At 29.4% G+C, this 21,458-nt stretch overlaps 6 protein-coding genes across 8 annotated transcripts; 3 read left to right on the forward strand and 3 right to left on the reverse strand.

The window, feature by feature from the left end:
- Nucleotides 1–2,957, forward strand: Bm2031 (the record flags this gene model as incomplete). Of its 2 annotated transcripts, XM_043079228.1 has the most annotated exons (6): nucleotides 1–140; nucleotides 515–647; nucleotides 922–1,010; nucleotides 1,192–1,377; nucleotides 1,980–2,238; nucleotides 2,640–2,957. In XM_043079228.1, 6 exons carry the CDS (start codon nucleotides 1–3, stop codon nucleotides 2,955–2,957), a joined length of 1,125 nt encoding a protein of 374 aa, XP_042935162.1. The 2 variants fall into 2 exon arrangements, with proteins under 2 accessions (XP_042935162.1, XP_001902099.2); XM_001902064.2 differs by lacking the exon at nucleotides 1–140 and having other exon boundaries at nucleotides 594–647.
- A 2,863-nt stretch (nucleotides 2,958–5,820) lies between these two features.
- Bma-pcs-1 (Phytochelatin synthase family protein) lies at nucleotides 5,821–9,613 on the forward strand (the record flags this gene model as incomplete). The annotated part of the gene is made up of 9 exons (XM_043079229.1): nucleotides 5,821–5,935; nucleotides 6,525–6,605; nucleotides 6,889–7,086; nucleotides 7,302–7,406; nucleotides 7,513–7,665; nucleotides 7,852–7,937; nucleotides 8,710–8,847; nucleotides 9,013–9,186; nucleotides 9,452–9,613. The coding sequence occupies 9 exons, from the start codon at nucleotides 5,821–5,823 to the stop codon at nucleotides 9,611–9,613; spliced, it is 1,212 nt and encodes a 403-aa protein (XP_042935163.1).
- Nucleotides 9,614–12,142: 2,529 nt separating this feature from the next.
- Bm1829 (putative 37.0 kDa protein B0495.8 in chromosome II, putative) lies at nucleotides 12,143–15,803 on the forward strand (the record flags this gene model as incomplete). 2 transcript variants are annotated; one of them, XM_043079230.1, is made up of 9 exons in its annotated part: nucleotides 12,143–12,370; nucleotides 12,689–12,760; nucleotides 13,722–13,835; nucleotides 13,908–14,051; nucleotides 14,358–14,525; nucleotides 14,744–14,817; nucleotides 14,888–15,031; nucleotides 15,268–15,348; nucleotides 15,779–15,803. In XM_043079230.1, the coding sequence occupies 9 exons, from the start codon at nucleotides 12,143–12,145 to the stop codon at nucleotides 15,801–15,803; spliced, it is 1,050 nt and encodes a 349-aa protein (XP_042935164.1). The 2 variants fall into 2 exon arrangements, with proteins under 2 accessions (XP_042935164.1, XP_001902101.1); XM_001902066.1 differs by having other exon boundaries at nucleotides 12,191–12,370.
- A 175-nt stretch (nucleotides 15,804–15,978) lies between these two features.
- Bm9488 (Uncharacterized protein) lies at nucleotides 15,979–16,957 on the reverse strand (the record flags this gene model as incomplete). Its single annotated transcript, XM_001902067.2, has 5 exons — nucleotides 15,979–16,046; nucleotides 16,253–16,359; nucleotides 16,497–16,579; nucleotides 16,713–16,819; nucleotides 16,909–16,957. 5 exons carry the CDS (start codon nucleotides 16,955–16,957, stop codon nucleotides 15,979–15,981), a joined length of 414 nt encoding a protein of 137 aa, XP_001902102.2.
- Nucleotides 16,958–17,012: 55 nt separating this feature from the next.
- Nucleotides 17,013–17,693, reverse strand: Bm18157 (Uncharacterized protein; the record flags this gene model as incomplete). Its single annotated transcript, XM_043079231.1, has 4 exons — nucleotides 17,013–17,028; nucleotides 17,307–17,323; nucleotides 17,421–17,501; nucleotides 17,589–17,693. The coding sequence occupies 4 exons, from the start codon at nucleotides 17,691–17,693 to the stop codon at nucleotides 17,013–17,015; spliced, it is 219 nt and encodes a 72-aa protein (XP_042935165.1).
- A 688-nt stretch (nucleotides 17,694–18,381) lies between these two features.
- On the reverse strand, nucleotides 18,382–20,995 carry Bma-nmgp-1 (LD13050p, putative; the record flags this gene model as incomplete). Its single annotated transcript, XM_001902068.2, has 5 exons — nucleotides 18,382–18,441; nucleotides 18,826–19,011; nucleotides 19,357–19,576; nucleotides 20,238–20,344; nucleotides 20,774–20,995. The coding sequence occupies 5 exons, from the start codon at nucleotides 20,993–20,995 to the stop codon at nucleotides 18,382–18,384; spliced, it is 795 nt and encodes a 264-aa protein (XP_001902103.1).
- Nucleotides 20,996–21,458: the final 463 nt, after the last annotated feature.

The raw sequence follows: 21,458 nt of genomic DNA on the forward strand, positions 1-21,458 counted from the left end.
ATGCTACAGTTTGGTTCATCATCACAAGCAATCCGAAACCGGTTATTATATTTATTTTTTGAAAGGATTAGAAAAACACAGCTGTGCAAATGGCATATTTGGATTGGATGGAGAAATTATGAAAAACAGTGGCGGCAATGGTAGTTTTTTTTTTCTTTTTTTGCATTATTCTATACAATTTTTTGACTATCTGATGTGGGTGTTGCCAGTTAAAAAAAAAAGAAAAAAAAAAGGAAGCTGATTTGTTGATATGAAATATCATACATTTAAGGAATGAAAAGAAGCGAAGCAGTTTTTATTTCATATCCCAAATGGGACGGTTCGCTTTTTGAATATGTTACTGTTACTAAATTCTAGAATTGATACTTTTTCCAAAGAAATAATATTTAAAGACATTTTTTTATAATATTTATAATTTATAGAAAATTTTATATATTTTTTTCTTTCTTTCGTGTCTTAATATGTAACATATTTTAGCCATAGTAAAGGACGTATTACATTTATTGCTTTGTAGGTTTCATTGGCGGCCACAATTTCTGATAGCTATTACAGCAGCTGGTTTTTCATTTCAACAAAATGGAATCTCAGATGAAATGATAATGGCAGAAGCAAAAACGAGTACAAATAATGATTGTGAAGATTGGGAAGTTGGTTACTCAGTGTATTTTATTTTCATGTCATTCTTAAAAATACAGATTTGACTTTTCATATTCCTTTTTTTTTTCTTGATCTTATATTTACCTTTGAATATTTTCATTTTAAAGATTTTCCTCATTGTTTTTATTCTATTTAAAAGTCTGATCACTTTGCACACGCTGTCTTTGCTTTGATATCTCGAAAGTTTCACTTTATATTATTCATCTTATTGGGTAATAAAGTGAACTGGAAAAAAGTTTAGCAGAAACAAATATTTTTTTTAAGGTTGTGCGTAATGAAGGAAATTCGAAAGTATTACGAAGGTTGCATGCTGGTACCGGTTTATATGAATTTCGCTGCTCAGGTTCATACGAGTAGGTTTTCATAACTATTAAATCATTTTGAATAACTATAATTCTTGAACATTATTTTGACGTATACGTCAGCGTTTTAATTTAAATATCGGATACATTTCTTTTTTCTTTTGTCAATAAATATCACTATTGGGATACATATTTCAAACAGATTACTTCAGATAAGACTAAGTGTTTTCAGTGATATTACGGCCAGTGATTTTGTGGATGCTCAAATGGATTTAGCTTTCCGGAAGAAATGGGATCCAAATGTTGAAAAATTGGAGTTAGTTCGAAAAGATGATGATACCGATTCGGAATTGATCCATTGGGTTGCTAAGTTTCCTTATCCAATGTATCCACGTGAATACGTATTTGTAAGACGAAGGTATGAGTGTGAATTGGATTTAAAATTTGTGAAATAGCGATTTCTGAGAGAGCAAAGAATGTCATATCAATTTTACATTTCAGTTTTTTTTTTTTTTTTTTCTATTACAGAATGATTGAAACTTCATTAAAATTCATTAAAATCCTACATGCTTACAAACTACGAAGTATTTATAAATAATTAGTGATTCGCTAATTTTTATAAAGGATATTTCAATGCTACGATTGCAAAACCATATGAGAATTGCTAAATCATATTAAAAAAAAAGTTAGAAGTATGCATTCATGGACGCATAACACATTCATGTATACATGTAACATTGCAAAATACTTTAACAGAAATATTAAGTAGCAATGAATACATTGTCGAATGGTTTTTGGAATGTATTCTGCTTCCACGTTTTTGCTTTTTTTATATGGTTTCCATTTACTATAACATTTAGGTCAAATCAATTATGTTTGATATTATTGAATAATGATTTGCATTAGCTCAAAATTTACGATCATGTGACCAAAATGATAGTAATTAAAATAACATTTTGTCGTGGTTATTCTAACAAATATATTTTTGTTAAAGGTTTAATAACATATTGAAGTATTCAGATACATTGATGAAAAGGATCATTGTATTGTGATAGCAAATTGTGCGGTAGCAGATAGTGCTAATATTATTCCACGGTGTGAAAAGAAATATGTACGTGTGGAGACTTATCGGTCGATAATGGTAGTTCGAGCTCATAAAACTTTTGATTGTAAAGGATTCGATTATGTTCTTTCATATCATGATAATCCTGAAAGTAATATACCGAAATATGCCTATAATTGGTTGGTTAATTATGGTGGACCGTATTATCTTCGTCAGGTAGCAATAGTTAAATTTTATTAACACCTGCATTTTTTTCCTGGTTTTGAAAGAAATTAAAATTTATAAAGCTTTAAAAAAAACTTAACGTGAAGAAAGGATTGAAAAAAATTCTTTTTAAGGAATATAAATTTAGTTAGTTATGGAAATTTTTTCTTTTTAATAATGATGAAAGAAAAAGGATTTATAAAGTATCAGTATCTCTTAGTGTATCCCATTGCATTAAACAACATTACTAATTACTAATTTAGACTAAATTTTATTATAAATTTTGTACTGTTTTAGATTAAATTTGTGATAAGAAAAAAAATGTATGAAAATCAAACAAAACTGATTAGCATGTGTGATTAGGGCATTGTTTTTGCAGCTTTTTTCATATGATATGCGTGACTTTATTTAAGGTTCATGATGCTGCAAAGAAATTAGAACAACAACGAGTTGAAAAGTCGATTAACAACACTGAGACAATAAAAGCAGACAAGCCAAAAGCAGAAGTTTCGAGTAAGTTATCAAATAACGAGGACAATAGCGAGCAAAAAGTTGATTCACCAGATTTATCGAAAATGACTGAAAAGATACCAGAGTCAACGGAGGAAGATGCAGAAGCATTTGATACTGCTGATCTCGAATTCGAGGTATTATCTTCTCCCGATATGCTCTTGTATGACAGAAAACCGATATCTTCACTTTTAGATGAGTACTTTGTTTTTGTTGATTAGTTTCTAAGATTATTGAGATCCTTAATTACACTTACTGCTATAGTCCTTCTGAAGGAAGTTAGTGAACTGTTGAAGGTAATGGCCAATTGCGCAATTACCATTCACATTCCAATTAGTATTGTTGATACGGTTTGGTAAAACTAAACAATTTATTGTAAAACTTTAAATTCTGCTTTTTTCTTTAGCTTCTGCATTCTTCCGTCCATGTGATTTTTTTTTTTTTTTTCTAGGATTGAATCTTGCTTGGTAACTTTTTTTGTAGTCTCTTTTTGTTTATTTTTCCAAGCTATTCGATTGCTCTATAATTTGTTATTAAATACCATTACAAAATTTTTTCTTCAGTTGTTTATGTGTTCATTATTCTGCCAAAAGCTTGGAAAGATAAATTCTATAAATTGTAATCTGAATAGAAGGTCGTGTTTTTTTTCTTTTTTTTTGCCGCTTAAGAAATGAATGAATGTATTTAACAGTTTAATTCATTATTTTTCGGCAAATCTCGTGACTGACTTATAATTAAATATCGTTGAGATTTTCAGTGTATGTATTATTCCAGTGTTTGTATTTGTCATTTGGTGAATAAAATTACGAGGAATTAATTATTAGAATTGTATATTTGTGATTTTAATTCCTTTTAGAATTTTTGCTTCCTTTGTATACTGACTTTGCAAAGTTAAGAAACAGGGTTCACCTTTGTTTGCAGGATTTCTATACTCTTCTGGAACCGGTTAGCGATTCAGCCGCACGAATGTGTTACGTAATACTTGGTATATGCTTTCGTTTTAATCTTAATTATTATTATCTTGTTATTTTTTGTTTTTGTTAATCTATTTATAAGAGTTATTTGGCATAAACAATATTTAATTTAACGAATTATAACTATTACATGTAAATTATTTTTGTGCCTTGTAAATCTGAAATGGTGTAACGGTAAATATGAGTGCTTTTAATAAAATTGCTTTAAATTTTTACTCTTATATTCCTACCTGAACAGATTATACATAATATCGCATCCAATTTATACGTTGTCCAAACTCTAAAAATTAAACTTTGAAAATTTTTCAAGGAAATCATCTGATTCATTCCTTATTGTTACCTGCTGCATTAAATTATTATTGTCGGTATGGCATTATAATTGTGACCGTCACACAGATTGCTCTAATTATAACTACAAATGTAATTGTTGTTATTATTATAAATACTGTTCATAAATCGTAGTCACTCTTAAATTAATTTGAATTACGGTGATTTTGGTCACAAACCTGACTGATCACAAACCTTAACTGTAAATTGTGGTTTATAATAATTATTATGGATGCCATATGTTCCTTTTTTAACATTTTTCTTTTTTTTTAGCCATTATAATTGTAATTAGGAATTCATTCAGGTGACTTTTAGAAAATGTAAAACCTGTTTTTTAATTGCTCTTACAATTCAATTGCAACAGTTCAATTTGGTCAATATTTTGTTATGTAGTTCTATCATTTTCCTCCAAAAATTTTTTGGTAATAATTTTTTAGACATTATTGTTATTTTCATGGTTATATTTACTATCCTTCCTAAATTATTTTTTTTTTTTCGCTTTTTTTAACAAATTAATTTTAAAATGAGTTCAATTCTATTTCGCAAAATGGAAGTGAATTCACAGTAATAATAGTAATGATATGTAACAAATAATAGTTTATCTATATTATTATTAATAATTATTAATTACCACTACTACAGTGATCAGCATTGACTACAATGATTTTTTTCTTTTGCGAATAAGAAAAAATACGCTTCGATATTTTAAATGTTCGATTCCATATTTATTTATTCAAACAGCAATTATTTAATAAAATTGAAGTTATAAATGATAATTTATTTAAATGACTTTTAGACCTGAAAATAAAAAACCGGTTTCTTAATTACTCTTACAATTTACTGGCAACAATTTAATTTGGCCAATGCTTCTCTATGCATTTGCATCATTTTGTCCCAAAAATTTCCAGGAATTATCATCCATCATTGTTATATTTTGACAGTACAAACATAATATTTCTGCACTTTTATCCTGTTAATCCGATATTTTTACGTTTCAATTGGATCCATTTGATACAATCTGAACAGCGAACATTTTCATCGTCATTTTCTCCTTGGTACCTACCTATGTATGTATATATTTCTGGTTTTTAATTAATTTAAATAAAAATTGAAAATTTCAAATTCAAAAATTAATAATAGCGAAAAGAAAAAATAAGATACTTGAATAATAAAGTAAGGAATACTACAAATTTGTGATCGATGTTGTTGAAATTTATTAAATTTTACAAATCTGCAAATATTTAAATTTTTGATAAAAAAAAAACATTATTACAACCATAAACGAATGTAAAATTTGATACAATAGAATTTTCAATACTCGAAAATTATTCCCTCTTTTGATATCTTTATTTAAAAAAAATAAAAAATAAAATAATTGGCAACAATGAATTAAACGAAATGATGCGACAAATAATTTTTTACCATAAATTTTTGTTACTTAAGTCTAAATTTATTTGGATTTAAATCTAAAATATTCTATACAATTCTTAAAATTTATTATAAAATGTAATGTATAAAATGCATTTTAGTAATGATACTACCATATTCTGAATTTGTCATTGAAAAATAACTAACCTAAAGCATATCTGTGCTGATTATTTAATAATTTATTTCAGTTTGCAATGATAATAATCATTCAGTAGTTTGATAATGATTATTGCAATATATACATATACTTTTTTCCCACTCTTATCACTAACAATTCTAAGTCTCTATGACCTTCTTGAAGTTTACTACACTAATCACTGATAACAATATTATTATCAGTTATAGCAGAGAATATATGCAGCATCGTGCAACATCAACTCAAAATTTTTACCGTCGAAAATTACCATCGTCCTGCATCAATTTTGCATCATCTGAAGGGAAAAAGCTTTTTATCGAAAGTCTTGTTAAAGGTTTCAATTTTATCAATTATTCATCTATTTGTAAAAATTTCAATTCTTTTCTTTTTCACAATAGAAAGCTTGTTTTAAACTTAAAAAAATATGTTTAACTTTTTCATATTTGGAGTTGGAATGGTTTTTTTCTTTACTTTTTTGTTTCTTTTTTTTATTTAAGTAAAGTTATTCTATTATAAAACTATTCCATTAAAAAATAGACCACAAATTCTGTCCAAAAATTTAATTAATTGATTTTAAAATATTTTTCTTTTGATCTTTTCTTCATTTTGCAAAATTTCGAGCAGAATATTTCCACGCTTAAATTTTCTTATCAATATAATAAATCTTCGTATTTGCATTATATCGTTCTTCAATAGTTTTTTTCAATTTCTATTTCCTTTTACTATAGTGAATGATCACTGCATAATTCTTGGTTGTTAATTTGATTTATATATTTAATTAATTAATATAATAAATTTTATCACAATCATTACAATATAAGTAATATCATTTAAAATAAATCTGTGTTTCTTTAATCTAATTTTATCTTTTTTTGCTTCAAATTTCTGCCATAATTTAAAGTTTTTTTATTATTCTATTTTAGGACATGCAAATATTTATTTCCGATTAGCATCACATTTTTTAACACAGGATGAACCATCATATTGTGGCCTTTCTACTTTGGGTAAATGTTTCAGTTTTTTTTTTTTTAAAGAATACAAAATTTCATTGCCGAATTTTTAATTCTTAATATCACTTTAATGTAAACAAAAAATTTTTAATTAATTAAGGCTAGCTAAGAATTAATCACAATTCATTTATTAATAAGTATTGTTGTTCAAAGAAAAAAGAAATAGACTAGAATTTTTTGCAAAAATTTTTTTCTTTGGCTAATTTCTCAAAATAAAAATATTTCATGATTATCCTATGTCACAAAGGTCAAAGTTTAACCTATGGTGATTATTTAGTAATGGTACTAAATGCACTAGAAGTGGATCCAGGTCGAGTATGGAAATCACCATGGCGTTTTTATCATGAAAGTATGCTTGACTGCTGTGTACCACTTGATGATATCAAGAAAACCGGAATAACATTATCTCAATTTGCTTGCTTAGCAGAATGCAACAAACTTTACACGGAAGTAAAATATGCAAATTCGAAATCAGGTATGTATTTCTCTTTTTTTCATTTTTGTAATCCAAAAAAATGCTAAACAAATGACGTACAATTTCAGTGTTATTATTAACAACTATTAAATGAGATTAAAATATTAGAACTTAATTTCAACATTGGTATTTCAAGTAAAAGCATTACTCTTAGCCATTATTTCACATAATTTTCTATAATGTTTAAAAGCAGTTCACTCAAATTTGATATCCAGAATTCCTGAATATCTTACGAGAAAATGTTAAACAATGTATGGCAGTTGATGATACAATTCTTGTGGTTAGCTATAATCGTCAAGTATTAGGTCAAACTGGTGCAGGTAATTTTATATAATATTTATTTTCTCATTTTTTTATGAGATTAAATTACATTTATCACTGATTATAATTTTATTTTTCAATTTTTTTCTTTTTTGTTTATTTGAGGTCATTTCTCACCGTTAGGTGCTTATCATGAAGAAAGTGATCAAATTCTTATTATGGATGTTGCTCGATTCAAATATCCACCACACTGGGTACCATTAACTATTTTAAGGGATGCAATGCTTAGCATTGATACCACCACCGGCAAACCACGAGGTTATTAATTTCTTAATACTTTGTTGTTGGTTACTTTGTCTAATTTCATATATTTTGAAAATTTTAAAACTTTCTCTTTATTCCTTCAATATTTAAGTGATTTTTTTTTAATTAAAAAATTGTTAAAACCAGTCGAATAAAATAAACGTAATTAAATGATGGATGGATTGTACACATTTGTTGCAGGTTATTTACTACTAAAATTGCGCTCTCACGTACAACAATTAGCTTTACTTCGCTTACAAGGTGATATTAGTGCTTACAAAACACTGGTAGGCATTTAAGTATCTCTTGCTTTCCCACCTGCTAATTCCTAATGAATCGAAAATAGTATAAGTTAGTCTGCTATTGTTGAATTAGTGCACTGTCGAATTACATTAATTATAATATAAAATTTACTTTTTTTCTAGCATAGGTGAAATTTAACTTAAAATTATAAGTGATCTTTACTACACTAGAAAAAAGTAGCATTAATTAGTAGAAAAATAACAATTTTTAAACCCAGTTACAATATATACATATACTTAGTTACTTTAATCCTTTATTAAGAATGACCACTTGAGAATAATAAAGTTAGAAAAAAGATGAGAAATTTGCAGTAGTAATCCTTGTGCTAAAACAAGTAATGAGAAAAGTAAACCAAACCAGGTATCAATTAAAAAAAAAATTGTTATTTCGACTGATTTTTCCAATGTTATTTTATTTTGTTATTATTATTATCATTATTAAAAGTGATAATTACTCTTGAGGTATTAGAATTAATAATAATTAATAACATTTGTTCTTAAAATTGTAACTGATTGTAATTATAATAATTATTATTAGCACATTTTACCATCATTGTCTCACTATATTACCAGCTGCTAAAATTTTTATTTTCCGTTCATTGAATTCTACTTATCCATTAAAATTCGTAAATGCTGTTTTGAAATTCTGCCTCAAATTTATGATAACATCATTTCTTTTTTCATTCTATTAATACTATGAAAATAAATTCACCTTTTTCACACCTTAAATTACTTAAATTACTAATCTCAGTTGCAGCTTGCACCACGATTAAAGGAATGGGAGCAATTTCTTGCTGAAGAAGCACTGAGCAATCAAGAATTGGAATTTGAAACTGTTTGTGCAGTATTTACGGCTATTTTCATGGGTTATATTGTATTTCACGATTTTTCTGAGGTATATTTGCTAAAAATTTTGCAGTTTCCTTTTTTTTTTTTTCAAAGATATTTCATCAGCATTTCAAATTTCTTTTATATATAACTCTTAGATTCAATTATCTTTTTCATACTATGAAATACTTTTTTTTTGTCCTTTGTGATCTGAAATAACTCTTAATATCAGGCATATCAGATTATGCAAGCAGAAGGTAAATGTCATAATAATTGCTCTGACATGCAATTAATGAAGCAAACCAATTCATGTGATCATATTTGCCGTAAAATCTTATCTTTGGATACCGCTTCCTATATTACATCTACCGGTGTTTGTGTATTATTATTAGCTTGGCCGTTGCAGGTTGATAATCGTTTTATCATTTATTTATTAGCTAATTAATTTATTCCTGTTATTTAGATAACATTTCATTATTAATTATTGTCGTTATTCATTCATTTATGCAATTTCATTCTCATTTTAATTTGTTGAGAAAATATTCCCTATTTATTGCTCATTGAAGTTTCAATAATAATAATTTCCATTTTTGTATTTAAAAAATTTTTTAATTTTATTATCATAAAATTTTTTCCTCTTTCTACAAAAACGTATCAGTATTTATTTGCAGGAGACATTATCGGAACGTGTGAGGATACTAAAAAGACGTTTAGAAAATGACCTTAGTAAACTGGATGAAAAATCACTGGAAAAAATAATGACAATTCGTCATCAGATTGAACAGATATCAAACACCTGTAAAAATGATATTGTGGAATCTTCGAGCAGCTAATGTTGTCATTATATCTATTTATCTTTGATCCATTGTTGTAGGTTTTTTTTTTTTTTTTTTTTTTCTATTTTTCAAGCTAAATTGATTAAAAAAAATATCTGAGATAATAAATTAAAAAAAAAAAAAATAGTAATAATTCTTTCTTGTGATTCAGCTGGTTCAACCAAATTAATTATTTTAAAGAAGATTACTTACATTTAAACTGATAAATTCATTGTGATTACCACTTGAAAGAACAGTAATTTTTATTGAAAGATGTAGTGTTATTATTAAGTGATAAAGTATGAACTATGATCATGTATGTTTGAAAGAGTAATATTGTTAACTGATAAAGTATGAGTCATGATCAATAGTATACTGAAAACTAATACATGTATATCTTTGGTGCATTGATAAAAATTGCGAAGTTTTTATCTTTGATACTTTTAAAAGTAACTCTTTTAAATATTCACCATAAGCGAATTTTTTCATATAAAAAAATTTTTTTTCTTTTTTTCTTATAACAAAAAATCGAACATAAAATCAAATAAATGATAAATCAGTTTATTTATAAAAAAATGAAAACTTTCCTTATGAAAGAAATTTTGGACTACGATGGTTTATTTTTTATTTTTTTTTATTTTTTTGTGTAAGCAATTATGAATAAAAGGGAAAAGAACTGAATGAGGTGTTGTGATCAAATTTTAAAATAAATTAAAAATGGAAGGTATTAGGATAAAACAATAGTATAACTTGAACAAGTTTTTGAAGTCAGTATATATGATTAGCAATGAAATGAATTCCTTATAGATGAAATTTGAAAAGCGAAAAGTTTAACTTATAATAGGATAGAAAAGTACTAAAAAAGTGCTTTCTAATTATAAAAGAAATGCAAACTGTCGCTAATTATTTACAATTGTGAATAAAACAAATCATTTTTCATATTTTTTTAGACCGATTTTTTATTTTTCACTGCTAGTGAAACACATCATAAAATTGATTAAAATATTAGCATGAATCAAATTACTGAAATGTTAGAATTAACTGTTAAAAGTAATTGGCATTCTTCAAATGAAATAAAATATGTACATCTCAGGAAAAATTTTTAATAATGTTTTAATAATATGTTCTTGTTGTTATGGTAACACCACAATGTCAACAATAACTTTATTGTTCTTTTACAACATCATGCTTATAGAATAATAATATAGGAAAGAAATAAATGAAGTAATACTAAACTATAGCAACAGTTCATTAATTTGCGCCCTAAGCGTAATTGTCGTAGTTGCAAGCATAACTGTCATTTTTTTTTCGCCCCATTACTGCTATTGTTGCTTGTAGCATCGATTGCTGAAATTTAATTTAATCAATTAAAGATAAACCGAACCGATGGTTTGACATATTCAAAAATTGAGCACAAACAATGATTTTATCTCCCTAGGATGTAGGGTATTTGCCTAAAATAAAGCGCATAAATAAAGTTCAGATCGATAACTAAAGATTAACCGAATTGTTCTTGGATGATCTTTAATGTATTATGAAAATGAGTTTGTATAACATTACTTATAATACTGCAGTATTAGATCAAAATATCTCGAATTTGCAAATTAAAATAAATAAAAAAAAGATAAAAAAATAAAAGAAAAATTGAAACAAAGCTAACAATTATTTTAACAGTCAAATCTAAATTAGGCTATCATATTGAAAGATCTGACAGCAAAATGAAGCTGATAACTTTCAACATATTCTTTTGTTAACAAATAACATTTTAAACTTATCCACAATTGAAAGGTGAGTGTTAAATAGATGATTTCTTTATATGAAATATAAAATTGAAATAGTTCTATGTTTTTTTTTTTCCTAAGAACTATAATTTTTTCTCAAGATACAAATTTGTTTTGGCGTTTCTGACAGAATCTATGCAACCCCTAAATTGTGTACACTAGAAAAAGAAACAATACAAATCGAAACTTCCAAATAAAATCATACTATTAAAGCCACTGTATGCACTACTCCACATATACAAGCTTAACTTTAAATCTGCTTGTAATTTTAAACGGATTACTTCTCCCAGACGTTCATCCTACATCTATCAACCAACACACTCCGTGTCATATGACTAAGTGATTATGTTAATGTCACCACTGCAACAGGATATGAGTTTTCATAGAGAGGATGAAAGAGACGCGTTTTACATAATACATTTGCAGTTTGTTAATCTTGATGAGCTGTTGCGGGGGCGATTTGTGGCTATGTTGATTGGATTCCGGTTTTTATGGTGGTGCGTTTGACCGGACTGATTAATGATTCCATTTCTAGTTTTGTTGTACAGGAATTGTACATCTGAAATTTAAGATTGGGAGGATTGATATGCAATTATATGCAATAGGTGGTGTAAAATGGAAGAATACTTATGTTGTGACCATATCGAGAAAAGTAGATGGGATTGATTAGATTAGTAATATCACTGATGGTCCATTTTGCCCGGAAAACAAAGATTGCAGTATTTTAAAGGATGAAATGAGACTTAGAATTATTTAGCAATGGATAATGAAAAATGTATATTCAAGGTTAAATTTCAGTAAAACTGGAAGCAAAATGACGGCTGAAATGCGTGACATGATCAACCAGTTGATGGGGACAAATCGAGCAGTAGAGGAAGGTCGACGTCTGGTACCTTACAATCATCATACTGTATGTCGCGCTTTCCTTCTTGGTTGCTGCCCACATGAAATTCTGGCAGATACTCGTCTTGAATCGCTTGTCGCTTGCAATAAGGTTTATTCATAAATTGTTGTTACAAATTGTATAATTTTTTGTCATAAATCGTAAATTAAGTACATGTATGAATTTTTGGAATGTTACTTGTTAGGATATCAAGACTTTTCATGTACAGTATAGATTGGTTTAGCACAAATTATTAAAGAATTTGATTTTAGTTCAATTTTAAGCAAATGCTATATATCTGTTATGATTCATTTGCATAGATTATATGTCAGTTGTACTGGAAGCTAAAGTTGAGTATTAAAGAGCTAAATAGATTGATTGTTTAAACAAATAGAACGAATATCTCATTTTTTCTTTCCCTAATTTTAGGTTCACGAAAGCGCCCACAAAGCCGATTACGAGAATGCTCAGAAGCAACGAGATCATTTTTACGATATTGATGTATGTTGCGTTTCTTTTACATTAATCTTCAAGTGGCATATTTTCAGCCAATTTTGTTTACTACCATTTTCGGTCGACATCTTAAGACCGTGTTAAATGAGTGATGTTTTTCTGCACGATAATATTCCCCTTTAAAAAAGAAATCTTCATGAGAATATTTCTGTTTGTGTTTTTTTTTCTAGTAATTATTTTGAGATTCTTAGTTCTGAAGTACTCAGAAGTTTTTAAATATAATAAATAGATCATGATAAATTGGGTAGTCAGGGTGTTTCATTGAGCGCTTTCGTCGCACTTTTGGAAAATATCGGAAATGTGGTAACAGCGAATGCGCATCAAACAGTAGTATTGGTCGTTAATCTATTATCGGAACGAGTTGTTTAGTTTTCTTACTTTAGGTATTGTTGTTGTTTTATGCATGTGAAAGGGAGAGTGCCCTTCGTGCAAATACCGAGAAACTCTTTCAATCATCGTTCGAAAAACATAATGGGAATTCGTATGTCCACTGTTGTTGAAATTTCTTTAGACCGTGAATGAAAAAGATTTGCAGAAAAAATGAGCTTTTTACTTCTTTCTGGCAGCATCTATGTCTCATTTTGAAGCGTCATTTAATCTCGAATTTTCAATCATTAAACGAAAAATCGTGGTTCTGTTCGCCATTATTATGTAACAGTAGCAGAACAAAAAAGTAAGCATTAACAAATTGTGGGCGCAGCAGTGTAGAAATTTTCGTCCGGTAATGAAATTTTGCAGCTGATTGGATCTGTCTGCAGCGTGCGCCTTCATCCTGGTTCAGCTCTTCTACTGATTGTCTGTTTTTGCCTTTTTTTCTTTGCTCATTATGCTTTTTCCTGTTCCCTTTTTTGTTGTTCGTTCATGTATACATCTTGGAATTGTTCATTGTTGGAGGTTTATTATGCCTCGTAGTATTATAGCCGATTATTAAGAAAGTTGAGAATTTCAGGGCTTTGAGAGATTGGAAGAGGCAATCCGTATCGTTGATAAAGAAATTGAACGGACTAAAGAGAAACTGAAAAAAGATTGTGAAAATGAAATTGATCAAGCAGAAATCCTAAAGGTTTCGTCTTCTTTGAAGTTTGCATGAATTTCAAAAATTTTTTCATTTTAATTACTGAAGTTTTCATTACAGACACAGATGATTGGAGAATTAGGTGAAAAAATTGGAACGACAATTGTGAAAATGGAGGCATTAGGAAATGAGGGTAAGGTAGAGGAAGCGATGGAATTGTCGAAAACCATCGAAGAATATAAAAGGAAGAAGCGAGATCTTGAAGTAAAGTTCATTTATGTTGCTGTTTTTTTTTTTTTTTTTCTTCAACTTATGGTAAATTTGGTACTCATTCCTATAAATTCAAATTATTCTTTTTTTGTGCATTACCCAAATGTATCATTTTTGTTTCACAGTGATATGAAGCAACAGTTAAATGGCTGAATGATATTGAGGCAATATATATCTTTTTAGAACTTTTAACTAACTCAATAAAGCACTACCAGACTTGTTGATGTAGAGTTGCTCGAAGCCGTATGTATACATGCCTGTAATGATTCATTTTCTCTTCTAATATATTTCCACTTTGAGAATGACGTGCGAACTGTATTGAATACACCACAAGTAAGACTTCGTGTATGTGATATGTGTGGCGCACAACTTAGTTTGATGGAACATGAAACACGTTTAGCTGATCACTATGGTGGTAAAATGCACTGCGGTATGGAAACTATTCGCGAACAGTACAGCGAAATGAAGGTTATATCTTTGTTTTTGGAATTCCGCTTAAGTGTGGAGTGATAGGTGCGTTAAAGTTGAACACAGGGAGAAAGTATCAAGTGGTGGACGCATCTGTGCTCTCGTAAGTGATAAAGACAAATGCGTAATTCATGCTCCAGTATCATTATTTTGCATTATACTTCTTTCAAGATAGCTCACCATCTTTTTATGCTGTTATTTAGAATTCATTTTTGTAGAAAACAGTTGAAGGAAGACGTGCTGAATGGAAGAAAGTTCGACTTGGTCTGGGAAGTCCAAGAGATGATAGAAAGTGGGTTTTTGTTTTTGAATACTTCCATATACTCTAGTTATTCAGAATATAATGAAATACAATTATTCAGTGATCGCGACAGGAGAGATCGTGATTATCGTACTCGAGAACGTGATTATGATTCTCGCGACCGAGAAAGGGACAGAGAGAGAGACCGAGACCGTGATCGTAATGGAGATCGCTTGCGTGACAGGGTTCGTGAACGAAGACGCAGGTTTAGTTTTTCCATTTTTTAGTTAAAAATTTTTGGACTTCCACATTTTATGCTGACGGTTTTATAAGGTTTTAAGAGTTCACTTAGTAACGACGTGCTGATGGTACATCGTAGGGGATGGAGTATGTGAACAGAAGGATGGAGGGAAATGAACCAAATGTTTTGGTAAGTTAAGTTTTCGGGAGAAATGTGAAATATGACTGTTGCATATTCCACGTTTAAATCAAATCTTGCAGTCGCTCGGCACGACGTAAATCTCGTTCTCCTCGCTCTACTCGTGATCGAGACCGGGATTCACGACGAAACGACCGCGAAAGGTATTTCTACAAGTCTTTAGCAAGATGTATTTGCTCAGATTGATTATCTGCATTGCTTATAAAAGAAGGCATTTTTTTTTTTTTGCTTCAGAAACTTTCTATTAAAATCATTTTTCTTTGCGAATCGAATGATTGTCGGAGATCTTTGCTTGGCAAAAGGTTAAACTTATCGGCCGTTAGGTTCTAATAGTTATTAAAAAAGAGATGCACTGTAAACTGAGATAGAATAGCTAGTTACTGTGCATGCGTTTTGATGCATGTTTGATGCAGTGATTTGGTCATATGAAGCACCTCTGTCAGCTGCTTCCTAAATAGATGCTGAGATTTGGGTCTCAAGTTTAAATGCTGGAAGCTTAAATTCTTACAAAATGTCCTGCTTTTAAGATAATAAAAATAACGAGTTGCATCCCAAAAAGAAATTAAATTTCAGACGTCGAAGCCGTGATCGCCGATAAAATATTGTATTAATTAACCGTTGAAATCAGTCCGTTAATGTATCTATTTCTCGATTCTTATTCTATTCTGTATAACTTTTCTTTTGCATGGGATCATTAATTCTCATATGATTGATTTTCACATGAATTTTATATTTCATTATAACCAAATTAAGTACTAAACATAATGTAAAGTTCAACGACGTGCTGGTCTTGTTGCTGCAAACCACTTGTTTTTGTGTTGCAAACCAGCTTGCTCCATTTCTGAAATGAAACGTGTTAAACTGCATCTTAAGACTTCTAAGAATTTTAAATTTAATTGAAAATGCAGTGAGGAAGAATAAGGAACAGATGCATGTGTGATAAGGGTGAGAAAATTCAAGATGCGTTGATTTGTTGCCGCAGAGGTCAAAAGCTTGAAAACGAAGCCTTCTCTTAATGAAATGTTAGAAAATTAGAGCATAATTTACTTGTCAGCCTTTGATTTTTCGTTCTGCTTTGAAGCAGTCTAGCCCGGAAATTGAATGATGGCTGTGGTGGCGGCATTGACAACGGAACAACTTTGAATGTAGAAGTTCTAGAAATTCTATTATGTGAAAATATAATATGGTTTTGTTTAACGTGTTTGTTGCCTTGACAGAATGTTCTCTTATCGAAGAAGCATATTTCAGCTCTGAATTATAATATATTTCACAAAATAAATGATTATCTTACTTAGTTTCCGACTTATATACGTTCTCATTCAGTTTGACCACCTTATACTTCTTCCGACGTCTCATCTTCCTCACCTTTTTGCCCTGCAGATGTTTCCTTTTATTTCAAGAAAAACATACATGAAAGAATATACAAATGCGCTGTTCAAAGACTTCCACATCCTAGTTTAGATACTTTTTCATCTCATAGAAGTGATCAAAAATAAACACAATATACCTTTGAAGTATTTCCTGCTACAGGCATCTGACATTGTACCTTTGACGAGGCTTCTATCGGACTATCATCTTCACTCTCTTCTCTGACTTCGATAAAATCAGGTAATCCTAAGAGATTAATTTTAGAAAGTCATAAGAAAGAATAGAGAGGTAGGATATGAAGCAATGCAATATGCTTACAGGAATGAAAGACAAACCTCCTTCCTTTGAAGTTCCCTTTAAGCCTTCCCTACTTCTTGTTTCCATTTTCTCTTATTTCTTTGGGATCTTTCTGCTCTGGTTAATTCGTCTTCCAAAATTGTTAGTTGTTCTTTTTTCTGAAGTTGAACTGGTAAATTATGAAGTAAATTATGAAAAAATACAGCGATAAATGTATTTGGTGCGGTAAGTTGTATGACTGGGTTTGCACATGCATAATGACTATTTTATCCAAGTAGGAAACGGAGTATATTTTAAGTGATTTTTTTTTTCTTTATTATCTCGTTGCATGTAGGAAACATGACCATCGATTGATATTTCTACATTTTTTATATCTAATGATAATCATTCTATGATTTGCCATATTGCTTTAATTCTGAAATCTTGAGAAAATCACCTGTTTAACGAATTCTTCTAAACGATCAATATTTTGGAATAAGCTTTCAAGTTGTTCAATCTGTTCGTTGATCGCTATCACACTGTCGTTAACGGCCTTTATATCTGTTTTCACCAATCCGCCCAATGTGTACAACTCTTCAGCGGCAATAACGCACTCTTCAACACAACTTACCGTCTCTGTGTTACAGCCAAGCTGAAACGATTCATTATTTTATATACAAAGAGCTGAAAGAATTTAATAAATAAAACTTCCTAAAAGTACTGAAAATCAGATACAAACCTTTAATGAAACCGCTGAAAGACAATTCGTAATATTGTTTGACAAGATCGAAAGTTCGTTTGTAATAGTTTCCTTCGGTGGTTCAACACTGTCCGCTTCCAACATGCATAAGCTAAATCAATAAAAAAAAAAAAGAAACAAGCAAAGCGGTGTGCTTCTTACATTTAGTGTACCTTAGAATTTTTCCTTAGATCTATCAGCTTCTACTACATCCATCTCTCAACTTTTTACATATGAAAAAAGATAACAAAATGAGCAAAAAAACTGCTTCAAAACGTACAAATGGAAAGATTTTTATTTTATCCTCGAAATGATGACAGGTAACATCTGTACATGCAAGAAGTGAATATCAAAGTGAAGAATAATAAGTATGATTGCCTATAAAACATGCACCAAAATAGAGGGCATCTAAAACTTTAAAAGTTATTAAAAAACATTCAAGTAGAAAGCGGAAAGATTGACTGGGAAATCGACACTGAGATTAACAAATGAAAGAAGTGATAAAATCTCGGAATAGAAGAGAAAATCTTTCATAGCCTATTACTACCTCTTTTTTTTTTTTTTGGACAAAAAGAATTATACGAGGGTCAAATCAGGCAAATACACCCTTAGCAAAAGAAATTCCTTCAAATCAGACGAAATGAAAACATATAACGTAGCTCACTGTTACCGATTCATCATAATACGATTGCATATTGTAGACGATGAAAATAAGGTACATAAATTTTTAGGCTAGGTAAGATTTGAGAGGTCCACAATCTCATGACAAAATATTCCTAACTCTTCGTTGCATTCAGTAATCTGTTGTTCGTAAATCAGCTTTAACTGTATCACCATCACCCGAGAGCAATAACTAAAAAATTAAACATTGGCATATTTTATTGAAACATTTAACCATTTTAAGTAACATAAAATACGATGAAATACAACAGAAACAACTACTGACTACTGGGTCATTAGTATGTTTGCAGCATACTTTGTTCCCTTAGACTTCTTTAAAACAGTAAAAAAAATGCATAGAAATAATAAGATTAACATAAACTATTATCCACATGAATATTTGGTTTGAATGAATAAGACCAAAATTTCATTTACATTCTAAGTCTAACATAACCCATACCCGCGTTTTCCTCTTACACTGACGCTCTCACCATCCAAAGCAAAAAATATTTCCGTGAAATCACCTACTACTTTAAAAAAAAAATCTGTAGTAATAGTAAATCTATTGAAAATTTACCTCTCTCAACTCGAGATATTTCAGTCCACTGCTGATATGAGCATAGTTTGCTGCGCTGCACATCATAAAATGTTCCAATCCTTTGATTACTATTAAACATGAAATTAAACTAACCAAATACCAGGCAAATGCACTCCATGAAAGAGCACAGAACTGCTGCACATCGCCGCCACAAAGCTTCAATGACTAAAAAAAGAACAGAACTAAATATTGCCACAAGAAATGTGACCTCAAAATCAAAAACGAACTTAAGGATTTTTTTGAAAAGTAAGAAAATTAGCATTTCAGCCTAAGCGTAATTAGGATTTTTGTCCTGCACTATATTCATCCGATCTGTTTGCCTTCTGCTATATTTTGTTTATTTTCGTTGTTATTAGGACAGGTCTACTGAAAGCTTAATTTAATAAATAACATTAACAGTACTGGAATATATGTCTTCTCATGTTCTTTCTAATCTAAGATATTTTCAAATGGTTCGTTCGTAACTATTTTTCCTTAGAAAATTAAAAAAAGAAAAAAAAAAAAACTTACATTTGTAGAAATTTGCTGAGTAAACGGTTGAAATAGTGAGAAGTCAAGACAATCGGAACCGTTGAATGATATTGATGAACATAGAAAGGTAAATATATAATATACAAAACAAAGAACAACCACAATTGCAAAACAAACAAACCAGCACATATTTAACAAATATGCAGTTATCAATGAAAATGCATTTGCCAATTTTCCTCCCATACGACCACGTTTCCCCCTAAAAACAACTATTTAAGTTTATTAATTATCACTCTCTAGTAATTGATTCTACATGTCTCCTCATCATATGTCGTGCCTTTCTAATGTTTATTTCATTATATATAACTGCACAATAATCTCGCGAAACAAACTCAGAATGAATCACCCCAGCTAACTCCGCTGATCATCATGCAGGCTGTAAGTGTCTCATCATCCGACCACAACCTGTTGATTAACTCAAGGTATCTTTCCTCAGCTTACTTGTTGTAGCAACAATACTTTTAAGTATTATCACTTGAGACTGATATAACTCACATTCCGCAGAACAGCACAAAAATCACATTGTCATAAAAGTTGCATACTTGAAAAGATTATAAAAAAAATGAAGTAGTTGTCTATTCACTATCAATAACAACCAATGTAATTTTTCAATGCAAGGAAAATTCCAATCTTGCAAACTGTAACACTCAACTGTGGTTAATCCATGAAATAGGATATATGCCAGCCTATTACTGTTAAACTTACTTATTAAACTTTTACGTTTTTACGCTTATAAAATTAACTAATAAAATGCTAAATAAATGTCCTAATAATGTACAATGTAAGGGCTTCATTCTGTGAATAATTAGTAAGAGAAGTAAATCTATAAAGAGAAATTAAAAAATGCATGAAATGTACACCTATAAAGCTCTTTTCTTGTGGAACCCGTGCTCATAGCAGCAATGACAAGTAGAATTAAAGCTGCTATTGCCATTAACACCGCAACACAAATAAATAACACTTGCATCTACAAATAAAAAAAAGAATGAAATATAAACATATTGAGATTTGCAATGAATATTTCCACAATAGCTAACAGTTACATGCTAAAAAACTAAAAGCTAAAAAATATTCGATTCAAGAAAAAAAAAAAAATGGAGAACAAAATCTTCATTTCATAATGGTATCCATATCCTACGGCTCTTAGATTACTTTTAAATTTGACAGTAAAATACAGGTTAAAGGAAATGATGAATATATCAAATTTAAATGCTAACATTCTTCTAAATGTAAGACAATACAAAAAACTTAGAAATGTAAAAGAGATATTCTTAAATTATTTAACATAAAGAATGTACCTTAACTATTTAAGACAATAACTTTAATTCACTATTTAAGGGATTTGAACTTTATTTTTTCAAATTAATTAATATAAGTCATGATTTAATAACATTACTTTTGCAAGCCAAGGTAAATTCTCCACATTCAATAACCGACGAGCTTGCTCAACAGATGCATTGAATGCCCATGTCATCACCAATGTAAAAAGGATTACACCAATACCGCACATAGAAGTTGCAATAATAGAAGCATATGGTAATCGAGAAAGACATTCATCTCCAACACTGTAATCTGCTTGCTTGTCGTTGTGATGTCGAAATGTTGGGCGAAAGCCCATATTATCAGTCAATTAATATAACACTTATGGTGTATAACACACTATCGTATTCTGAAATTGACAAATAAATTGTTTAAAATAATAAAAAAAAAACAACTTTAATTCAGAAAACAAAATAGTTTAATTTTAAAATATTTCACTAGAACTTACTTTACTATTTCGTAAAAATGCAAACAACAATAATAACTAACAATAGCATATAATCTCATTTGGAATACGAAATCAAAGTTTCACTTATCAATGAGGTGTACTTCAATTTAACATGGCCCTTCAATGCAACGCTTTCCAGATGAATTAAATTGTTATACATGTAACATTTAAAATGTTTAAAATTTAAATCTTATTGTTAGCTTAAACTTTAGACAATGTAAATCAATTCTCGTAAATTATAAAAACAAATAAGGAAAAACAACAAATAATCAGCAATTGAGACAAAATTAGCAAATTTATATACTGTTCATCA

This window comes from Brugia malayi (genome assembly GCF_000002995.4).
Source record: "Brugia malayi strain FR3 genome assembly, contig: Bm_v4_Chr2_contig_001, whole genome shotgun sequence".
Lineage (NCBI taxonomy): Eukaryota > Metazoa > Nematoda > Chromadorea > Rhabditida > Onchocercidae > Brugia > Brugia malayi.